Here is a 24,227-nt window from a genome sequence, read left to right on the forward strand (position 1 = left end):
GGGCTCTCGCTCCCCGGGCCTATTTTCTTCCGCGCCGTCCCCTGAACTCCCGTACCATGTTGCGTTGGGGCTGGCGCGTTCAGGGAGGCCACAGTATATGCGTGGGCTGGCGCTGGCACCACAGCGCATGCGCGGATCCCACGGCGGACAGTTCTCACCGGGATGGGAGGCTGAAGCGGTGTGAACCGCTCCAGCGCCGTGCTGGCCACTTGTAGGGGCCAGATTTGGTACTCCCAGCGGCCCGTTTATGCCATCGTGAAACGCGACTGCATTTCTGACGGCATGGACACTCTGCCGCCGAATGGGAGAATCCTGCCCAAGATGTACAACAGCGAGTTACACACATGTCCAGAAACTACAAGTACACTAATAGGATAATTGCCTGTTTTATCAGCATCTCACTAACCTCTCCCACTTTCCTTCTCACACAAATCCAAAAGTATTGATCTTAAGTCCTATTTAAATTATCATGCAAGTTGTGGCGCAGCTGGCCTTTTTAAGGGATAAAGTTTTCCCATTGGAGTATGGTTGGGGTTTGGCTTGTGGCGGTAATTTAATTTTTAACCTATTTTGGCTTCCATCTTGGATGTTTGCCATGAATGAAAGAATTGTTCTATCCCAAAAGGCAATAGGTTTGGAGAAAACTAAAGAGATATAATTTCTACAATTGGTAATTTGAAATCTAATCACTTAATTTATCTTAATCTACTATTTTTGTGCAGCTCCTCCGAGAACTAATCGAGCGAAAGACTACTTCTATAGATCCAAATGATCAGATTGCTATGGGCCGGTAAGTGTTTAAAGATAATGCTCACTATTAAAGCGGGTAATGTTTGTGGTGAGAAATTAATTCTCCAAACATCATATTTTGTATAATCATCCTCATTTGTTGGATTAGGTCTACTTCAGTGTAACTTTATTTCAAAATTAATTTATTTCCTAAAATTCTGTGTCCTATCTGGAATGAATAGTAACATAATAGGGAGGCGGTGGGGTCGAGGGTTCAGTAAAACCACCACAGACCGAGCTGGCCAAATCCTAAAGGGCATGGGTGCTACTGGTCTGGAGACACACCAACCTACCTGCCGCAGTATTGGGAGGAGTGACCTCCGCACAGTCCTAGTGGAGACAAAATCCCAACTTTCACATTGAGGATACCTTCAATCATGTTGTGTGGCACTAGCACTGTGCTAAATGGGTTAGATTTTAAACAGACCTTGCAAAAGATTGACATCAATGAGATGAAGTCGGCAACCACACGTGTACTTTTAAAAAAAATATATTTTTATTCTCCTCCTTTTGCACATTTTCATCAAATATACACCCACCCACCAATAATCAACAATAACAAATACAATGGCAATCCCCTGGCCAACATTTTAAATACAGAACAAGATAGAAAAAAGATTTGAGAATCTACAATCATCCTGTACGTAATCATCAATAACCTATACATTCCAAACACCAACGCCCCCCCTAAAAAAAATGTTCGACGTCATCCAATTCTTGAAAGTGCATGATAAACAAACCCATGAGTTGTGGAATCCTTCCATCCTTCCCCTCAACTCGTACTTCACCTTCTTGAGCGTTAAAAATTATAGGGTGGAGAAGCTGACCTCCACTCCAAAAGGACCTGCCTTCAGGCGATCAGCAAGGCAAAGGCTAAGATATCTGCCTCTGACCTGCCTCCAACCTCGGCTGGTCCAACACCCCGAATATGGCTTCTAGGGGCCCTGGTTCAGGCCTCACGTGCACAACCGTCTGAAGACCTCCCTCCAATGCCGTTCCAGTTTTAGACAGGACCAAACATATGAATGTGATTTGTGGAGCTCCTCCCACAGCGTTCACATACATCCTGCACCCCCTGAAAGAGTCTGCTCATCCTTGTCCTCGTGAGGTGCACCCCGTACGCCACCTTCAACTGTATCAGCCCCAACCTCGCGCAAGAGGTTGAGGCATTCACCCTCTGGAGCACCTCCCACCACACACATTTGTACTTGATCACAATCTGTAACATCATGGCCCGACATATCCCCTGCTTTACCATTACTACCAAGCAAAGGGATCAACCCTGGTTTTAATGAAGAGTGCAGGAGGGCATGCCAGAAGCAGCACAAAATATACTTGGTGAAGCTACAACACAGGACTACTTGCATGCCAAACAGCATATGCAGCAAGTAATAGACAGCTAAGATATTCCACAAGCAACAGATTGGATCAAAGCTCTACAATCCTGCCACACCCAGTCATGAAATAACTATGCAAGTGATCAATTTTGTATTTTGTAAAAACGCATAGGCCAAATATTTGTGATAGTAATTGTTAATTCTTGTTTCTAATTGAGCAAATGCAGTGTAGCGCAAAGCAATAATAACAAAGTCCCAGATCCCAGGCCTTATCTGTACTGTAAGAAGTCTTACAACACCAGGTTAAAGTCCAACAGGTTTGTTTCAAACACGAGCTTTCGGAGCACGGCTCCTTCTTCAGGTGAAGGAGCCGTGCTCCGAAAGCTCGTGTTTGAAACAAACCTGTTGGACTTTAACCTGGTGTTGTAAGACTTCTTACTGTGCTCACCCCAGTCCAACGCCGGCATCTCCACATCATATCTGTACTGAGTTAGTGGTCATAGTTGGGGATCTACAAGTGCAGTTGGCATCAGTGTCCCCGGACTGAATAAAGGGCTTTCATTTCTGATGGCTATCCCATTACCCTTCAGGAAAGCATGGGTATTGTTTAACAGCAGAATTATGCGGTTCCTGTTACAATCCATCTTCCAGCTGCTGCCACTTACTATCTCGACATGAGGAATAGCTCCAAAAAAATGCTGTAAATACTCAGGTTAAGGAGCAACTGTGATGAGTGAAGCAGAATTAACGTTTCAGCTTGATAGCTTGTCAAGAGGTATCATTGACCTGAAACTTTAACTCTCAAATCAAATCCACACTCTCTTAGTTAAAATTAAATTTAAATCAAGTTGCCTGACCTGCTGAGTACCTCTTGAATTTTGTTTCTATTTCAGATGTGCATCATCTGTAGTATTTTACTTTTGTGTGATTGATTGCTCAGTCGGGCTGCTGCTGTCCCATCAAAAGTCGGTATCTTCAAAAAAGGGAGAGTTTGGGAGGGAATTAGTACTTTTAACATTGGAATATCATTAACAAGAAAATTCCTGTATCCTGTCTGACCTCTCAACTTCTTTGCATGCTTATTTCTCCTGTTAGGAGGCATTTGATAGCTTGATTCTTATCTGAATTCCTCCTTGGGAGATAGATAGCTGGATCATAGACAGATAGCTGGATCATAGACAGATAGCTGGATCATAGACAGGACAGAGTTGGGCAAAATGGGTACAGCATGGATTGGTGAAAATTTGGAAGTGTCAGTGCTTGGTCCGCTTTTATTCCAGTATCTATATAGAGGTCATTTGCACTTAAACGAAGTCTCAAAATTCACTGACAACGCAAAGTAGGCACATGTGTAGAGTGAACATCAAACTTGTGCCAGTAATACTCTTCCAACTAGTTTTGTGTGTTTTGATTTTTTGCATTTTTTCAGTCTAATTCTAATGATGTTTTGTTATTTCTTCATATAGACAATGGCTTGCTATTCAGAAACTACGGAGCAAGATTAAGAAAAAAGTAGATACCAGAGCAAGCAAAGGCAGAAAAGTAAGGTAAGTATATCCTGGTGATTTTCCAACAAGGACAAAATGCCAAGATCCATTAGAAATATCCAGAGTGGTAATCTGGTCAAATTACCAAAAAAGAGGACATGTTAACACCTATTTAGAAGGGATACAGTAGTTTCTATAAAGATGTATATTTTTTCTCCCTTTTTTCTTTTGTTGATTCTTTTCCTTATCATTTTCTCTCTGCCTCTCAATCTTCTCTCCCCTTCCTCTTTCATCTTGTTCCCCCCGCCCCAAAAGCTTGCATTCAAAATAAGCCCCAAGAGATATGTGGCAATTCCTTCTTGAGAACAGTGTTTTTGCCTCAACTGCTTTCTGAGGTAGAGAAATCCACAGGATCGCCACTCTCTAGCTGAAAACATTTCTCCTCATCTCAGTCCTAAATGGTTTACCACGGATCCTTAGACTATGTCCCCTGGTTCTGGGCTCCCAGCCATCGGGAGCATCCTTCATGCATCTACCCTAGCTAGTCCTGTTCGGTGTCCATGAGGACCACCTCCCCAATTCTTTTTAATTCCAGCGAATATAATCCAAACCAACTCAATCTCTCCTGGTAAATCTTCGCTGCACTCCCTCTTTAGCAAGAACATCCTTACTCAGATAAGGAGACCAAAACTGTAGACACTATTCCAGATGTGACCTCACCAAGGCCCTGTATAATTGCAGCATGACATCCCTGCTCCTGTGTTCTACTCTGCTACTATGAAGGTCAACATACCATTTGCCGCCTTCACTGCCTGCATTTGTACTTTCAGCAAATGGTGTACTTGGACATCAAATTCTCATTGTACATTCCTCTCTCCCAATCCCCAACCATTCAGATAATTTGTCTTCCTGTTTTTGCTGCCAAAGTGGATAACCTCACATTTATTCACATTATACTACATCTACCATTCATTTGCCCACTTAGCTTGCCAAATCACACTGTAGCATCTCTGCATCCTCCTCGCCACTCACTCTCCCACCCAGCTTTGTGTCATCTGCAAATTTGGAAATATTCCACTTAGTCCCCTCATCTAAATCATTAATATGCATTGTGAATAGCTGGGGTCCCTGCACCAATCCCTGCAGTACTGCGCTCATCACTGCCTGCCACTTGGAAAAAGACCCACTTATTCCTACTCTTTGTTTCCTGTCTCCCAAACAGTTTTCTATCCATCTCAATACACTATACCCCCAACCCCATGCACTTCAATTTTACATGCTAATCTCTTACGTGGGACTTTGTGGAAAACCTTCTGAACGTCCAAATGAGCCACATCCAATGGGTTCCCCTCATCAACTCTACGAGTTACATCTTGAACCAATTCCAGTAGATTTATCAAGCAAGACTCCCTTTTGTAAATCCATGCTGACTGTGTGATCCTGTCTCTGTTTTCCAAATGCTCTGCTGTTAAATCTTTTATAATAGACTCTAGATTTTTTTCTCACTACCGACGTCAAGCTGGCTGGTCTATAATTCTCTGTTTTCCCTAAACATCCGCTTTTTAAATAGGTTACAGTGGCTATCCTGCAGTCTGTAGGAACTGTTCCCAGAGTCTATAGAATCTTGGACGATGAGCACCAATGTATTCACTATTTCCAGGGCCATTTCCTTAAATACTCTGGGATACCGATTATCAGGCCCTGGGATTTATCGGCCTTCGATCCCGTCAATTTCCCCAACACCATTTCTCTACTAATACTGATTTCCTTCAGTTCCTCCCTCTCACTAAACCCAGCGTTCCCCAACATTTCAGGAAAGTTATTTGTGTCTTCCTTTGTGAAGGTGGAACCAAAATAGGTATTTAGTTGGTCAGCTATTTCTTTGTTTCCGGTTATAAATTCCCCTTTTTCTGACTGTAAGGCATCTACATTTGTCTCCACCAATCTTTTTCTCTTCACATGCCGATAGAAGCTTTTACAATCAGTTTTTATATTCCCCGCAGGCTTACTTTTGTACTCCATTTTTCACTTCTCAATCAATCCCTTTGTCCTCCTTTGAATTCTAAACTGCTCCAAATCCTCTGGTTTGCTTTTTTTTTCTGGCCAATTTATATGCCTCTTCCTTGGACCTAACGCTCTTTTTCCTTAAGCCATGGTTTGGTTACCTTTCCCATTTTATTTTTGCGCCAGATAGGAATGAATAATTTTTGCAGTTCACCCATGCGCTCTTTCAATGTTTGCCATTGCCTATCCAAATCATCCCTTCAAGTAATGTTCCCCAATCCATCATAGCCAACTTGCACCTCATGCCATTGTAGTTTCCTTTATTTGGATTCTGGACCCTAGTCCCTGAATCAACTCTGTCACTCTCCATCTTGATTAAAATCATATTATGGTCGCTCCTCTCCAAGAGTCCTCGCACAACTTCTTATACACAATATCCAGTCTAGGATGGCCTATTCTCGAGTTGGTTCCTCAACGTATTGGTCTAGAAAACCATCCCGTTTACCCTCCAGGAATTCTTCCTACTCCAGTATTGTTGCTAATTTGATTTGCCCAATCTATATGCAAATTAAGTTGCCCATAATTGCATACATCTCTAATTTCCTGTTTAGTCCCATCCCTAACATCACCACTACTCTTTGTGGGTTTATATACAACCCTCACTAATGTTTTTTGCCCCTCGGTATTTCTCTGCTCTACCTATACAGGTTCCACATGGTTTGTGCTAATATCCTTCTTTAATATTGACTTAATTTTCTCTTTAACCAGCAAGGCAAAGCCACCACATTTTCTTTTTTGTCTGTCCTTTCTAAATATCGAATACCCATTTAGTTCCTATCCCTGGTCACCCTGCAGCCAAGTCTCTCTAATCCTGACTATATCATATGTTTGTATCTATTTGCACGATTAATTATCCACTTTATTGCGAATACTTTGCGCATTAAGGGACAAAGCCTTAAAGATTTTAACATTACGTATCCCATTCCCACTATTTTTCACTGTGGCCCTGTTTGACTCTGGCCCTTGATTTTTCTATCTATCATTTTGCTTATTTCCCTGTGTATTCTGTTCTTATCCTTGTTTCCCCCTCCTCTGACTCCTTGCATGGTTTCCCATCCCCCTGCAATTTTAGTTTAAACAATTGCCAACCATTCTAGCAAATACTCCCCAAGGACAGCAATCCCGGTCCTGCCCAGGTGCAACCCATCCAGTTTGTACTGATCCCACCTCCCCTAGAACCGGTCCCAATGTCTGAGGAATCTGAAACCCTCCCCCTCGCACCATCTCTTCAGCCACGTATTCATCTGATACATCGTGTTATTTCTGCTTTGACTAACATATGACATTGGTAGTAATCCTGAGATCACTACCTTTAAGGTGATGTCTACAAAGACCAGTGGCTGTTCGTCCTCCCCCTCCAGAATGTCCTGTAGCTGCTCTGAGACATCCTTGACCCTAGAACAAGGGAGGCAGCATACCAAATTGGAGTCTTGTTTGCGGCCACAGTAAGGCCTATCTATTCCCCTTGCAATCGAATCCCCTCTAACCGTTGCATCTCCAAACCTTTTTTTACTTCTCCCCTGAGCAACAGAGCCAAATGGTGGTGCAACAAATTTGGCTGTTGCTGCTTTCCCCTGTGAGGCCCCCCCCCCCCCCCCCCCCCATCACCACCAACAGTATACAAAGCGGTCTAGCTGTTTTGCAGGAGAATGGCCACAGGAGAATCCTGCACTGCCTACCTAGTCCTTATACTCTGCCTGGTGGTCACCCGTTCCCTTCCTGCGTGTGGCGTCTTAGCCTGCCATGTCACCACCTCTCTATACGTGCTACCCATGATACTCTCCATCCCAGCCGCTGCTCCAGCTCCGAAACCCAGAGTTCCAGAAGCTGCTGCTGAAGACATTTCCTGCGCACATGCTGGCCCCAGGTGCTAGAAATGCTCCCGGCTTCACACACAGCAGGAGGAGCACACCATGGCTTTGAGTTTCCTGCCATGACTTACCCAATTAAATTAAACCTTGTGAAAAATACTTAAAATCAAATAACATCAATTACTCTAGGGCCTTTCTTCCCTAGTTCTCATTACTGCAGAATAAAGCCCTTGTAATCTATAAGCCACAAAATAAACACCTTGCAGGTTATAAGCGATAAAAGTAGTAAATACTTATTTGACCGTACTCATCCAATCAGCTGCTCCCACTTGCCCCACCTCATTTTGAATCCTACGTGACCTCAGGAGCTCCAAACTGCAAGTTAACACACTATTTCCCACTGTACTTTCATACTGTTTTCAACCTCCCGACTGCCTCTCCACTCGCACTGTTTCCAATCTCCCGACTATCCCTCCACTTGCACAGTTTTAAATCTCCCGACTATCCCTCCACTTGCACAGTTTTCAATCTCCCGACTATCCCTCCACTTGCACAGTTTTCAATCTCCTGACTGCCTCTCCACTCGCACTGTTTCCAATCTCCCGACTACTTCTCTACTCGTGCTGTGTCCAATCTCCCGACTGCCTCTCCACTCGCTCTGTTCTCAATCTCCCAACTGCCTCTCCTGCTGATTACTGATGCTATTATTGTTATTATGCAAAAGCCAAGTTTTACATTATTCCCCCTTTTCAGAACTAATCACTATGTGCTATTTCCTTCTCCCAGGCTTTTTCTTCTGTGGCCAGCCACGAGGAGTTGCAGGGAGGCTTCTAGTTTTACAATTTAACCCTCCCCATGTGATAACAGTCTTGGTCTGCTCTGTGTCCTACTCTTGAATTCCCAGCTGACCTCAATTTCACTGGGCTAGAATTTACTATCGGAGGCGAAGCAATCGCGCTCACCACTGACCTCAATGAAAGTTGCTCACAAAGATCTAGTGGTCTCTCTGGCGTGGACTTCCCCTTTCTAAATGACATTCTAACTCCAGCACCCAGTCAGGGGGTCTCTTGGCATGCAGCAGCAGTGATGTCAGCAAGCGAGATAAACAGCCATTGAAGTATTCCCACAGGCAGCAAATCAGGAAATTAAAAACACTTATGCCTTCCATTTTAAGTTAAATTTTCAATTCATAAAGTATATAATTTTGATGTGATTAAGGTAGAAGCTAAAGCACTATAAACAAACTTAAAAGCTACTTTTAAAATGTCAGTTTTCTAACTTTTTTAACATAAATTTTCAGTAGCCAATTAAGTTTTCCCAATAAAGGGGCAATTTAGCGTCCCCAATACACCTATCCTGCATATCTTGGGGTTGTGAGGGCGAAACCCACGCAAACACGGGGAGAATGTGCAAACTCCACACGGACAGTGACCCAGAGCCGGGATCAAACCTGGGACCTCGGCGCCGTGAGACTGCAGTGCTAACCACTGCACTACCATGCCATGCCGCCCTTCAATTTTCTAACATAATGGAGAAATTTGACATTCTACAAATATAAAGTTAACTATGGTCGGGTGCTTAGCTATCATTATGAAATTGGAACACTTTCGAGACACCCAGGTGTTGCTTTTTCACAGGTTTTTATTGCAAAACCTAGCAAGGTAAAAAGTTTTGTCAATTTACTAATTGCTAAGAGAATGAGGTGGGGGGGGGGGACCTCAACCACACGCCCTCTGGAGATGTGTAGAATAATTGTCAGCCAACTTTTGGGTTTCCCTCTTTTATTCTGCGCACACGCAGACCCTTGCAGTTGCTGACAGTTTCAGTGGAGCACTGACAGTTTTGTTATCATTGCTGCCATAATGTCTGTTATGAGAATTCTGGGTGTACACCTGCATCCTAAAACTGCAATATTATTAATATTTTTTTGTTTTAAAAATGTGAAGTACCCGATTCTTTTTTTCCCCCAATTAAGGGGCAATTTAGCATGGCCAATTCATCAACCCAGCACGGTAGCATGGTGGGCAGCACGGTAGCATGGTGGTTAGCATAAATGCTTCACAGCTCCAGGGTCCCAGGTTCGATTCCCGGCTGGGTCACTGTCTGTGCGGAGTCTGCACGTCCTCCCCGTGTGTGCGTGGGTTTCTTCCGGGTGCTCCGCTTTCCTCCCACAGTCCAAAGATAGAACATAGAACATAGAACAGTACAGCACAGAACAGGCCCTTCGACCCTCAATGTTGTGCCGAGCCATGATCACCCTACTCAAACCCACGTATCCACCCTATACCCGTAACCCAACAACCCCCCCTTAACCTTACTTTTATTAGGAAACTACGGGCAATTTAGCATGGCCAATCCACCTAACCCGCACATCTTTGGACTGCGGGTTAGGTGGATTGGCCATGCTAAATTGCCCGTAGTGTCCTAAAAAGTAAGGTTAAGGGGGGGGTTGTTGGGTTACGGGTATAGGGTGGATGCGTGGGTTTGAGTGGGGTGATCATTGCTCGGCGCAACATCGAGGGCCGAAGGGCCTGTTCTGTGCTGTGCTGTTCTATGTTCTAACCCAGTGCATCTTTGGGTTGTGTTGCGATACCCACGCAAACACTGGGAGAATGTGCAAACTCCACACGGACAGTGACCTGGGGTCAGGATTGAACCCGGGTCCTCAGCGCTGTGAGGCCGTAATGCTAAACATTGTGCCGCCGTGCCAGTCCACAATATTAATTTAAAGGTTAATAAAAACTATATTTTCTGCAAGCACGACTTGAATTTAAAATGTATGATGTCAGTGTCAGACTAACCAGACCCTTAATTTGTTCAATTGTCAGCTTCTAATTTATTGGAAGAAACAACTTAAATTGGTCTTACTTAGGCTATAATAATCTATCAAAAACTGCACCTATGTCTAAATCTGTGAATGGCAGATGTGTACGAACATGTTTCAACGTTGCCTGTCCTTCTTGAACTATAGGATCCTATTTTGGAGTGTGCTGGATAAGGGAGTATCTCTGAAGGGTTAAAGCATTATACGTTTTGTTTACTGGTGAGAGAGGAATAATGGCCCAATAATACAAATACTCCATTGTTTTTAGGACAATTAAGCAAAACAAGTTAAATTAAAATGAGATGGAAATAACATTTTTGTTTCTTTCCTGCCAGATACCACGTTCACAGCAAATTAGTGAGTTTCATGGCACCTATTGACCATAGTGCAATGAACGACGATGCAAGGTAAGTAATAAATTATGGTCATCAAATGCATTCCATGGCACGGTGATATTGACCTGTTCTTCAACCCATCACCCGCCCCTTCTCTTGCTATCAGATCACCATTTGTCACTGGCATCAAAGTATAGCCATGCCAAATCTCCCAAAGTGATCTTGCTTCTTCCATTTCTCTAATTATAATGTTACTGAAAGAGAAATCATTGGAAATTTATGATTGGCCTGAGGTACATTCTCTTCTCAGATTGACTGCCATCAGTGGGCTTTAATCGCTTTTGTACTAGCCTGCAGAGTGAACTGAGATATCATAGAAAATGTATGTGGGATTTGGAAAGCCATAAAAAGGCTGCTCTTCTCCATAACGGATTTTTTAAAATGCTGGAGTAAAAGCTTTATATTGCAATCTAACTACCCCTTTTGGAAGGAAGGTTTTGAGAGCCCAGTCAACTTTACGTAAATAGGTGTCTTTGTCTAAATGTGTAACTTTATGGGGAAACCTAGTATTTGTAGATTCTGCAGGGTTCAAATTAGTGGTATTAACGGGCACTAAACTAAGCATACTTGGCTTGTTACTTTTGTAATTTTGAAGGGTGATGTTTTGATAAATGAGTAAACTGCTGTTTGCTCACTCTCGCGAGGAATAATGAAGCTGGAGACATTTCATTTGAAATCCATAACCAGAGGGGCAATAATGGTTTTCTTGACAGTACAAGAAATAAACCCATTTATTTAGCTTTCATACCCACCTCTTCTTTTCCTCTGCTTGTCTTTTATATTTTTGGCACGATTAGCCTTCCTGAGTTCTTAGAAAGTGGCATTTGCAAATAAGCGCTGAATCTAGTCCATTAATAATGGCCAGCAGTGAGAACAGAGTTTTACTTTTCTGGGATTCGGATCTCCGGAGATAAAGGAGAGCAACAGAGATTTCTATTTATCGGCTATGACTCGTCACTAACTTAACCACTTTGCTCCAAACCATAATACAACTTAATTATTTTCTTAAAATAAGTCAGAGTTTTATTCAGAAATGTGAAGTATTTATGTTGTGATCTCTTAATAACCATGGGTCTGCTGCATACACTTACTTCAAAAGTCCATTGTTCTCAACAAAGTAGGTTCAGAATAAGTGGGAACCCTTAAATGTAAATGTGTAATATATTCATAAAATATAGCTTTTGCCATTCATTTTAATTCGGTTTGATTAATTCTGACAAGTACAAAGGTAGCTTCCACTAAAGATTAAGGTGAGAAGTTTCTTGTTACTTAACTCTTTCCAATTAATTGTCATGTTCTTCGAGTCCTCTTGAGAAAATGTTGGCGCTTAAGATTTTGCACATAAAATGATTAGCCATTGACGCTACATGTAGAGACTATTTGGAGAAATCACCAGATGTGCCAGCTTATAAAGGTTGTAGTGAACCATATAAAATCTGATACTGAAGTGGCAACTGTCATGTTAGGTGCACTGGAAGTGGAAGGGGTTTCTCTCCCTTCCACATCCTTCCCTACCCGACAAAAGTAAAATTTGCTTCCCTGTAGCACTCTGACATGTAAGGGAAGCAAATGAACTTGATTGACAGGAGTCCAGTGAGGTGAGCTCTCAACCTTCTGGTTGGGAGACAAATGTTCAATCATTTTTGCTGTCTCCATGCAATTGAACCTACTTGTTACATAAACAATGCATCGCTGATCCTAGGAATAGAAGCACTCAAATCTTGAGATGATCTCTTGTAAAGGATTAATAAAAAGTTTTTTATTCATTGTTTTTTTTCTTTCTATTGCTCTTTTGGCTTATTCTCTTTTCTTTACCTACTTCCCTCTTAATTTTTTGGAACCCAAAACATGAACTGAAAATATGGTAGGCACATGCAAAGAGGTGATTGTGTTATAATCCAATTGTGTATTTTTATTTGTGAATTACTCCTCTGTGGCTAACTTTTCAGTAAAACTGATCGTACAGTTATTGTGGGCGGAATCGTCTCAGAATTCGGCAAAGTTTCAGGTTCAGACTAAATACCGGCATGCACCTCTTCAGATACACAGCTGGATTTTCACTCCAGATTTTTTGACACTCTGTGCACAGAGAATGTGGCACTGTGGCCTGGGGGCTATATTTACCTCTGCACCCCCAATGTGGTGTCACAGCTGGTTTCGTCTTTGAAAACCAGTAGTGATTCGCGTTGGCATGACATCTCGCTGGCTTGGTGGGACAGTATATCCAGGGTGGAAGTAGAAGCCCTCTGATCGTATTAAAATATAGTATAATGTTAATCAGGTTTGCACCCTCCTGGGCATGAGCCTGATCGCATCATCGGAAGGGAGGCTAGGAAGATCACGATCGGAAATCTCAACGGCACAAATCTCGCCTTTGGCCCCTCGCAAGATTTAGTGGTCATTATGGGATATGCGTCCGTGGCTAGCGCAGCTGCTAAATTGCAGCCTGTATTTCTCAACTATATTGCATTTGTAACATGTAGTGTACCAAGTTAATTGTAATGGTCAACTGATTTGGTTTGTATGCCTTCGCTTATCACTGACCTGGGGAGTGATTGTGTGATGTGGTGATTACTGTGCTTGAATACAGGATCACATGGATTTGGTTGCATCGCCATCTTTTGACAATCTGGGCATGAAGAAAAATGCCCCAGCACTCCTAAAATCTCCACTGGAGCCAAGTTGCTAACTGGGAGCCACACGTTCTCACCCAAGCAACTATGCACGTTTGCACCCAAGCAACTAAACTCAGATTTCCAAGCCTTGGCCTATATGATGAGGTGCAGTATTGCACCTTTCTTGACATTAGATTCGTTGAAGGAAAGAGAAACTGTCTCTAAATATATGCAGATTCTAAACAAAAGCCCCATCAATTCTTTTAAGTCAGTTCACTGTTGTATCACAACACCGTGGGCTAGTGTGTGGTCAATTCCAGTCCCACTTGACCCAGAGTTGCAAAACAGGTGAAATTAGATTTTATTTAAAATACCAGAGGTCCTTGGTTGAACCCAATAAACTGCAGTGTCTAGATTTGTAACTTAAAATGCAAGTAACCTTTTATTATGTATAGTATAATTAAGTGGATTGCCTATTACCCCTTTCCCAATCTCCCCCTTCCTAATTTACCTCACTCTCTCTATATAAAATACACACACACACACACACACACACACACACACACACACACACAACAAGAGGAGAAAAGGTGATGGAAAGTGAAATAAAATATTAATTTAAAAATAAAAGGATAAATTTCTTGAATGCACTTTCAATGTCTTTCGAAAGTTCAGGCTTTTGTTTTGGTGGTGCTTCTTTCTTGGCTTGAAATTATTTTCTCTGGCAAGGATGTCTACGTTCTCTGCCGCCTCAGCATCATTTCTGGTTCACAGCAAAAGATGTGCCAGGCAGTCACTGCTTTCAGAACAATAGAGCAGTTCTTTCACATCAGCAAGGAAGAGAGAGAGAGATTTCCTATCACTTACCAGGTCTAAGCACATCTGCCCAATTCTCTCAAAGCATCACGCAGGAACTAATCACTAACCGTTGTCAGGCAGAACGCTGTCCCTGGCCAACCCACCGGTTGCCAATTAACCAATCGAACCGACTCTCTACAAACTTGCTTCCTGAGATACACACGGTGCCGAGGAGTCTGATTTCCCCTCTCCAGAACACAAAGCCTGTGGACACTGCCCTGCAGGCTGTTTCAATATTGAATCTTCTGCTTAAAGGCACATTCTATTATGGCTCCACGGACCAGGATAATAAGGGCAGCATGGTGGTGCAAGTGGTTAGCACAGTTGCCTCACGGCACCGAGGTCCCAGGTTCGATCCCGGTTCTGGGTCACTGTCCGTGTGGAGTTTGCACATTCTCCCCGTGTTTGCCTGGGTTTTGCCCCCACAACCCAAAAGATGTGCAGGGTAGGTGGATTGGCCATGCTAACTTGCCCCCTAATTGGAAAAAAAAATTGGATACACTAAATTTAAAAAAAACCAAAGAATAATAAAAATAAAATAAAAGAAGTGGGAGCAAAGGAAATAAACAGGAAGGACTCTTACTATTTCAAAGCTGTATAATTGAACTGATTGGCGAGGCTAATCTTTTTGTATGCAAGTATGAAACCTGTTGAGTTAGAATAATAAGGGAAATGGGTGGCACAATGAGTTTGGGACTTTACTTGACCTCTTGATATTCATTTGAATATAACCCAGACTGAAATGAGAATATCTTCCCTTCATTGGCTTGAAGTTCAGAGGGTTGGTCTGCTTAAGCTGCTTAAAAAAAATCAGCCACAGTTTTAGTTCAGTAATTAGAGACCTTTCATTATGATTTCTCCCATCACCACATCGACATTTGAGTATTAGAAACTGACTTAAACCCCCTCTTCTATTCATTTCATCATGTTCTCATTTGTTTGAACTCTGTTTTTGTTTTTGAATAAATTTGCAGTACCCAATTCATTTTTTCCAATTAAGAGGCAATTTAATGTGGCCAATCCACCTACCCTGCACATCTTTGGGTTGTGGGAGCAAATCCCAAGCAAACACGGGCAGAATGTGCAAACTCCACATGGACAGTGACCCAGAGCCGGGATCGAACCTGGGACCTCGGCGCCATGAGACAGCAGTGCTAACCATTGCGCCACCGTGCTGCCCCTTTTCAACTCTGTTGACTGATATATAGGAATGTTATTGAAAGTTGCACTAACTTGGTGCAAAAACTGCATATCGATCTATACCATAAACATTCTTTGCAATTAGCTGATTATAATGCTTCAACGGTCAGTTGTCTTCCCTGTACCCTCACCTCTAGTCTATCAGACAAGTAGCAATAGACTGGCCAAGTATGCAACATGGATTTAATCAGTTTTTACAAGAGCAATATTTTAAGTTATTTTACCTTTTAACAGTGTCATTAAGGAGCCTCATTACTCTTTTATTAGAGCATTGTAACTCACTCTATTCTTATCAGATTATAAAATGAACATAACTCATGCCACATATTAGATCTCTTGTAAAGGGATTACAGCCTTGCATTAACTCAGATTGACACGGTTTATAATTTGCTTGTTGATACACATGCAGCGATGTCATGCATTTGACCTGCAGCAGCGTGGAGGAAAGGGACACCCATACATCATCATTAAAGATGGCATCCGCTAAAGAATCAGAGCCACAGGGTCTTCCTGCAGTAATTGTCACGAAGGACAAAGAAGGCACTTTCAAGTGCAAGCTGAAATCTAAAGTCTAGTTTAAACATGAATGCTTGAGAATTATGGCAGCATTGGAAGTCTACAGTGGATTCAGTAGAAGCATTTGAATCTTTAATTATGACTTTGCTGACAGTATTAATAATCTGGTATTTTGCTTTGAAACAAGTTTGCTTTCTCAAAATATTGATGAGCTTTTGTTGTATTCCTTCATATGGTAAACAATTTCTTGTATATCAGTCTTTCAGTTTACTAGTGATCTGAAAGTTCTTTTGAACCCAAATACATTTTATTTACAGCTATTAAACAGTACATTCCTATTTTACTCCATTCTATTTCACAAATTTCTGTTCAAGTAGTGGGCCAGATTCGGCTGTCAAAACAGTGGTGAAGTTGATGGCGCTCACTATTATTTATGCATAAGTGATACAACCTCGGGTGAGAGGCAGCTGTGTGGTTAAATCCCAATATCCAAAAGTTGCTGTCCATGTTGCAATGCTCCACTGTTTAACTGCAAAACGGAATCTTCCGTTTGCTCACCGTTAACATGCATTACTGTTTTTGGTATTTGTGCGGTATAGATACAATCTAAACTCACTGTGGATATTCATGGCTAGTAATTACATGAGTAAGTACATTTAAAAAAAAAAAAAAAAAAATTCTAATTAAGGGACAATTTAGCGTGGCTAATCCACCTACCCTGCACATCTGGGTTGTGGTGATAATACCCATGCAAACATGGGGAGACTGTGATTAAGTACCTTTTTAAGTAATGTTGCGGGGGAGGCATTCATATGTTTTGGTCCTGTCCAAAGCTGGAGGATTACTGGAAGGAGGTGTTTAGGGTAATCTCTAAAGTGGTGCTTGTGAAACTGGACCCGGGCCCTCGGGAGGCCATATTCGGGGTGTCGGACCAGCCGCTATTGGAAACAAGACGGAGGCAGATGTAGCCTTCGCCTTGTTGATCGCCCGAAGGTGGATCTTGTTAGGGTGGAGATCAACCTCTCCACGCTGTGCCCTGGCGTGGCATGGGGACCTGCTGGAATTCTTAACGCTTGAAAAGGTTAAATTTGAACTGGGGGGAAGGATGGATGGGTTCTACAATTCACGGGCGTTATTCATTATGCACTTTCGAGAATTAGATCACATCGAACATTCGGGGGGCTGGGAGGGTTGGGGGAGGGGGACTGTATGTGTTAAGGGTGACTATGGGTAATTCCTGATTCCTTTTTGTCATTTGTTTATGTTAACATGCAGGCCAATGTCTGGGGTTTGGTGGAAGGATGGGATCGTTATTATTGATATGGGGATTGACATTACATTTGTTACTGATTATTGTTTATTGTTGGGTGTAAATTTGGAAGAAAATGTGAAAAAGGAGGAGAATTTAAATTAAAAAAAAAAAGTACCTTTTTATAAGGATGTGATGTGGTAATGACTGGGGCACCAGAATTAACTTTTACAAATTTGGAGTCTCATTTCTTCAGTTTGTGAATTGTTTTGAGAAATATGTAAATTCCGGTTTATTTCTACTTTTCCCTCTTTCTCTTTCTCTTTCTCGCTCTATCTATCCAATATTTTATTTCCTCTTGCACAAAAGAAAAACACTACTGAGCTACAAATCTTAAATATGAACAAAAATGCTGCACATGCATGACTTGTCAGGTGGCATCTGCTGGAAGACCTCCAACCAAGTTCACAGTTTCCCTCGTGACCGATGCTGCCTGACTTATGGAATATTTCCACCATTTTTTTTTCTTTTCCCCCTCTTTATTTCTCTCTCTGCACCTGATTTAACCCACCCTCCTTCTCAGTCCTTCCATTGTTTAATCCTTAAATCTCATTGTTTAAGAAGATACTCTGTCGGTTACCCTATTCATTGAGATTCCAGATGCTCTCTTTACTATGTCATTATCAGCATGTACTTTTAACAATTTGGGCAAAATGTATTTTGAGCTGAAGTGTTGTAAGGGCAAGTATAACTAATGCTGGATGCTGTTAGATATCCAGGTACAATAAAATGGCTCAGTTTTGCATGTCAGCCAAAGAGTGTTGGATACAATATAATTTTCAGGCCATCAGAAAAGATGGCAAGTTGCTGTGGTTGACTTCATAAGAGATATGGTTGAATCAGCATAGACATTCCAACATAAACTTAATGAAGACAATTGACACTTAATTTAAAAATGACATTCAAAGCTAATTTGTGATTACAGATCTAAACGTAAAAGTTATTGACTCTATTTATGGGTAACCAAGGACATGACCAACTTAAAAGATCAAGTCCAACTGAAGTATAGTATTGGTAGTCAGTCATTTTCCAGAATTTTCTGGGAGATGATATGGCTGTGCCAAGGTGGGAAATGTCTAGTCACGATGCTTTCGCCATGAACAAATGCCTGGAACAATTATTTTGTATCTGCATGGTAGAAGACACTAAAAGCGTCCCAATAATAGTAGAACATCGAGGGCAAAAGAACGGGAGGAACTTGAAGCAAAATGCAAACTTGAACCACTAGAGAAAAAGCACAAGGAAAACTAATGAAACTAAAGGCTGACTAGTCCTCTGGTCTAATGGCTGCAGGGATATGGGTGCACTGGTTGTAATTTTCAAAATTTTCTAGATTCTGGGAAGGTCCCAGCAGATTGGATAAACGTAAATGTCCTATTGAAGAAAGGCGGGAGACAGAAAGTAGGAGACGAGAGGCCAGTTGGGATGACATCTGTCATTGTGAAAATACTGGAATCCATATTAAGGGGAAAATTAGCACGACATTTTAAAAAACATTATACAATCAGGCAAAGTCATTGTGGTTTTATGAAAGTGTTAGATAACAATCAGTAGATGTAGTGAATTTGGTTTCCTGAAAGGCGTTCGATAAGGTGCCACACTAAGTTGTTGCACTGGATAAGAGCTCCTGGTGGTGGGGTGATATATTAGCATGGATAGAGGATTGGCTAACAGGAAACCAAGTCAGGAGAAATGGTCATTTATAGATTGGCAAGCTAACAAGTGGAATGCCACAGACATTGGTGCTGGGGCCTCAGTTATTTGCAATCTATATTAATGACTTGGATGACGGGTACTGTAGTCAAATTTGCTAAAATACAAAGATGGGCAGGAAAGCAAGTTGTGAGAAGGACACTAGAGTCTGCAATGATCGGTTAAGTTAGTACACCAAAACTTTGCAGATGGAGTATGATGTGGGAAAATGTGAGGTTGTTCACTTTGGTTGGTATTAAAGCAACATGTTATTTAAGTGGAGAGAAGCTTCAGAATGCTGCAGTACAGAGGGATCTGGGTGTCCTTGTACATGAATTGCAAAAAGCTAGGATGCAGATACAGGAAGTAATGAGGAAATCAAACGGAATGAAGGCTTTTATTGCAAATAGTGGAGGGAAGAGGGGAGGGATGGATAATAATAGCAAAGCTTTGCTGCAACTGGCAGGTATTGGTGAGACCATACCAAGAGCCTGCACATAGCTTTGGTCTCCTTATTTAAAGATGGATATATGACTTTTGGAGGCTGTTTGGAGAAGATTCACTGAGTTGATTACTGGGGTGAAGTGGTTGCTTTGATAAAAGGTTGAGCAGGTTGGTCCTTGCTCATTGCCATTTAGAGGAATAAGAGGCAATCTTATTGAAACGCACAAAGTTCTGAGGGGATTTTCTACTTGGGGGAGGGTGAATCTAGAACCCAGGGGTGCAGTTTCATCTGATGAGAGCTGCACCTTTCAGTGGTTGAAATTGTCGGAACCTAGCCAATCTTTATGGAGAACTGTTCTTCAAATAGACGATAATTAATTGTAGCTAATTAGATTGATTTTCCTTTGCGTTCTCTGGAAGTGATGTTTGTTTAAAAAGTGAAATCTGCTTCAGCCAGAAACAAATTTTCTTTAACCAGTCGGTGCAAAGATGTACTGCCCAGGTAATCCAAGTGGCAGAGGTCAGTCGGTCTGTTGGTAGTGAAGCTTTATTCCAGTCAGAACATTCCAGTATCCCTATTGCATTATGCCTAAATGGAATAATGGCCTTGTGATGAAATTGCAGCTCGCTCACTGTCAACTTAGTGGGAAAAGCTTGCTGCCAACCATTTGTTGTTTGGCTCATTGCTTCATTATCTTCATGAATTTAGAATGTTCCCCAAGACTAGTTTGTGAGCCAGTCAGTGCATGGTGCTCACACAAACGGCCATTCTGATTTTATGAACATTCCTGCAATTCGAAGCCATTCCAAAGACATGATATGTCATAGGATATTGACAGTGCTGACATTTAAAAATTAGCCTGGGAAGTTGATGGTGGGCCTTGTCCTTGCAATACTCATTTTAATAGTGTTAGGGAATTTGTGGATATTGATCTTGTGACAATGCCATGTTGGTGTGCACCTGAATTTTAGGAGACCTGAATTTTAGGAGACCAGATTTCATACTGTGTGGCCTGCGAGATGGAAAATGAGTTAAACCACGACCTCCGAACTGCTGTATCTCCCCATTTCTCCAACATGACTGTGGTACCCAGTCAAACAGCTGGCCTGATTTCAAGGTTTCATGGCAGTATAGCTGTGAACTAGATTGCAAAGTTTTTTTTTACAACATGTATTTGGCTGCAGCAAATATCCAACTCTAAACAATCATCCTGGGCAACAAAAGAAAACAGCCATCTTTGGAAGAGATATGTTAGTCTACCCAGATCCCGGCTATAGGCTGATGGCATGCTTTACTGAAACACAATGAGATTGGCTCATTTAGTTACATAGAAATTACTACATGATTGCAGGTTGTTGAGCCAACCCATCTATTGATGTTTATTCTCCACATGGGCTGTAGCCTAACCCTGTATGCTGACTCTCATTCTATTTCCCTTTGTTCCGTATTACATGTTTATCTATTTCTATGTTGACATAGTTAATTTTTCATGCACAGGTTCCAGTAGTGTATTTCACAGCGCCTCAATCATCTGTAAAAATAAAAGTTTCTCCTGCCTTCGGCCTTCACTTCTATTCAGTTTAGTTTACATTCATGTTCCAGATTCCTCAATCTAGATTGCAAACAATTTATTTCTATCACCCTGTTCGATTTCTTCATAATTGGAGCTGAAAACTGATCACAATGTTTTCTTTGTGTTCTTGGGAATAATTTATATATTTCACAATTACGTCTGACTTTAATGTTCTATACTTATTACTGTAAAACCTATTACCCATTAGTTTTTTTTATGGCTTTATTCACTTGATGTGTTGCTTTTAGTTTCTTATGAACTGAAATCCCAAAGTCCAAACCATCAACTCGACCCAACGCTTCCACATTCCAAGTAAGTTTTTTTTTAAACCAAACAGTATTTCCTCAAACTTACTGACATTGAATTCCATCTGCCACTTTTTTACTTGAGAAAATTAAGTTCACCCTGAAAGGATCAATGTTGGGGTTTGTTCGGAGGTGGCAGCCATTTATCGACTTCTTCGGGGATAACAAAACTATTAGCAGATATAATGGTGGGGTGGTAGGGGGAGTTAGTTTAGTTCAGTTTAGGTTTGGCGGGATCAGCGAGAGGAGATGGAGGGCTTGGGGAATTGTGTGTATAAGCCATTTTGGCTGGTTGTTGTTGGGGGGGGGGGGGTGGTATGCACTGAACTGTGTTTACATTTGTATTTGCATTTTTTGTTATCAAAAATGCCTTAATTTTTTTTTTAAAGGCTGAAATAGATTTTAATCAGTCAGGGAGTTGATGATTATGGGGAAGTGGAGATGAGGATTATTATACCAGAGCAGACATGATTTTATTGAATGGTGGAGCAGACTCGATGCTCCTACGTCTTATGGTCTTCCAGTATCATATGAAAATTTAGTCAACCGGTTGCTAAATCATTGACACACAGCAGAACTGAACTCCGATCAGACCCTCCAGGACACCTTTACCCCCTTCCAACCACTGAGAAATTCTTACTCCCGTTTCCATTCCTCTTCACCAGTTGTTAATCCAATTTTTTTGCCCTTGCCCTTAATTTTATATCCTTAATCTCCTCTAATAGCCTCCATGTGGTACCTTGCCAAAGATTTGTGAAAGTCTATGTCCACCATTGCATTTGCCCCACCTGCTTTATCTGTCACTTCCTCAAAGAGCTCACTCAGGTTGAACTTGAATTGAACTCAGGTTGAACTCAGAATTCACCTGAAGAAGGAGCCGTGCTCCGAAAGCTCGTGTTTGAAACAAACCTGTTGGACTTTAACCTGGTGTTGTAAGACTTCTTACAGGTTGAACTTGAACTGAGTTACTTCACAATTTTACCAGATTTGGCTGTTAATGGTCCTCTGTCACCCCATTTCTGATATATTGTTGGACATAGTGTGACATTTTTTTAAAAATATGTAAATTTGTCATGTAATAATGCCCTTTGGCCTGTTGATGGAACGCATAAGGCATAAGATTTTTTTATGGAACTATTTGAGATGCTGGCATTTCAATTTGATTGCCTCGTGAGGAAAAATCCCCCTCGGCTGTCTGTTTCTTTACTGATTATTTTTTTACATTTTTTTTCTTCATGGCAGAGAGAGGTACAGATTGTCTGGTGTGCACGATATTACTTCAGAGGCAGTAATCTTTATTGTCACAAGTAGGCTTACATTAACACTGCAGTGAAGTTACTGTGAAAATCACCTAGTTGTACCCCATAACAAATAGTGTACAGAGCTATTTAACACATGTGCCTGGAGTAGCTGAGCACAGCCAAACTGTAGCCATTCTGATGCTCTATGCAGTTCATTGACATTACCAGTCACACCTGGTCCAAGGTATCCACTATAAGGGAAACATTTTTAGATGCATTATTTCAGGCAAAGTTTTTCTGCATTCAAATAAGTTTCCAGTACTCGGAGATTCCAATGAAATGAAATGAAAATAGCTTATTGTCACAAGTAGGCTTCAAATGAAGTTACTGTGAAAAGCCCCATGTCATGAATGTTACTTAATAATTACAGGACTGATATTTTATAGTTCCCAATGCAACCACACATGCCAAACCCACTCAAATAATGTTTCCTTGTGAAACCATCCATTCCCAGATAGCATCGATTGTTTGGATGTTGATTTTAAACCTTGTAATAATTATTTTATTGGTGTCACAAGTAGGCTTACATTTAGTTACTGTGAAAGTCCCCTAGTCCCCACATTCCGGCACCTGTTCGGGTACACTGAGGGAGAATTCAGAATGTCCAGTTCACCTAATAAGCGCGTCTTTTGGGATGTGTGGGAGAAAGCCCGAGCACCCGGAGGAAACCCACGCAGATACAGGGAGAACGTGCAGACATCCGCATAGACAGTGACACAAGCCAGAAATCGAACCCGGGTCCCAGCGCTGTGAAGCAACAGTGCTAACCACTCTACTACCGTGAGACGATCATGGGGATGTACAGGAGGTAATTTACCACCACCCTGGCCATTACATATCATACTAACAACCATTATATCCGTGACAATATCACCACTCTTTGGGAAGAGACTTCGGCCAAAGGTAGACAAAAGGGCAGTTCGCCTGGTTGATCAAATCAGTCGGAATCAAAGACATTAATGCCAAAATTGGAATATTTCCAAAGCATAGTCCAAAGCAAACCAGTGTGCTTGAACAAGAATGCCCCATCAACAAGGAGAGGAGTGGGGGTAGTGTTCCGAGTTTCTTTTGAGATATGATTCTGCAGGTGTGTTTGTGCCACTAGATTATTTTCATGGCTGATTATTCAGTCAGGGTGGAGAACATAACTGCAACCGCTCTCTCACATAACAATAATAATATAATCTTTATTATTGTCACAAGTAGGCTTATATTAACACTGCAATGAAGATACTGTGAAAATCCCCTAGTCACCACACGCTGGCCCTGTTGGGTACACTGAGGATTTAGAATGTCCAATTTACCTACAATCACATCTTTCGGGACTTGTGGGTGGAAACCGGAGCACTCGGAGGAAACCCACGCAGACACTGGTAGAATGTGCAGACTGCGCACAGACAGTGACCCAAGTGGGAATCGAACCTGGGACCCAGGTGCTGTGGAACAACAGTGCTAGGTGCTGTGAAGCAATAGTGCTAACCAATATGCTACCGTGCCGCCAGTTCATTCCCTGGATTAGCAGATCCATCCACAATATTTTGGGAGTTGTGGTGTGTCTGGAGGCTCACCAGGCAACCATCAAGTCTTATATTTCTGCTTGAGGAGAAGAACTTTCTCAGCTTGGAGGATGGACAGTCTTTTTTCTCTAATGCAGATATACCCTGATCCCATACGTAAGGAATTTGGGTCAACTGGATAAAATCATT

The 24,227-nt window shown here is 41.8% G+C and overlaps 1 protein-coding gene across 2 annotated transcripts in view; it reads left to right on the forward strand.

The window, feature by feature from the left end:
* The window catches only part of aatf (apoptosis antagonizing transcription factor), a 115,402-nt gene that overhangs the window by 66,036 nt on the left and 25,139 nt on the right, over window positions 1–24,227 (forward strand). The window contains exons 9-12 of one of the 2 annotated variants that reach the window (XM_038814267.1): window positions 723–790; window positions 3,593–3,673; window positions 10,648–10,719; window positions 15,790–16,239. In XM_038814267.1, the coding sequence (XP_038670195.1) occupies window positions 723–790; window positions 3,593–3,673; window positions 10,648–10,719; window positions 15,790–15,955 (387 nt within the window). In that variant the 3' untranslated portion in view covers window positions 15,956–16,239. Of the gene's footprint in view, window positions 1–722; window positions 791–3,592; window positions 3,674–10,647; window positions 10,720–15,789; window positions 16,240–24,227 lie in introns of those variants that run through there. The other variant, XM_038814268.1, reaches the window with a different exon arrangement.

The sequence above is a fragment of the Scyliorhinus canicula genome, chromosome 12 (assembly GCF_902713615.1).
Source record: "Scyliorhinus canicula chromosome 12, sScyCan1.1, whole genome shotgun sequence".
NCBI classification, from domain to species: Eukaryota; Metazoa; Chordata; class Chondrichthyes; order Carcharhiniformes; family Scyliorhinidae; genus Scyliorhinus; species Scyliorhinus canicula.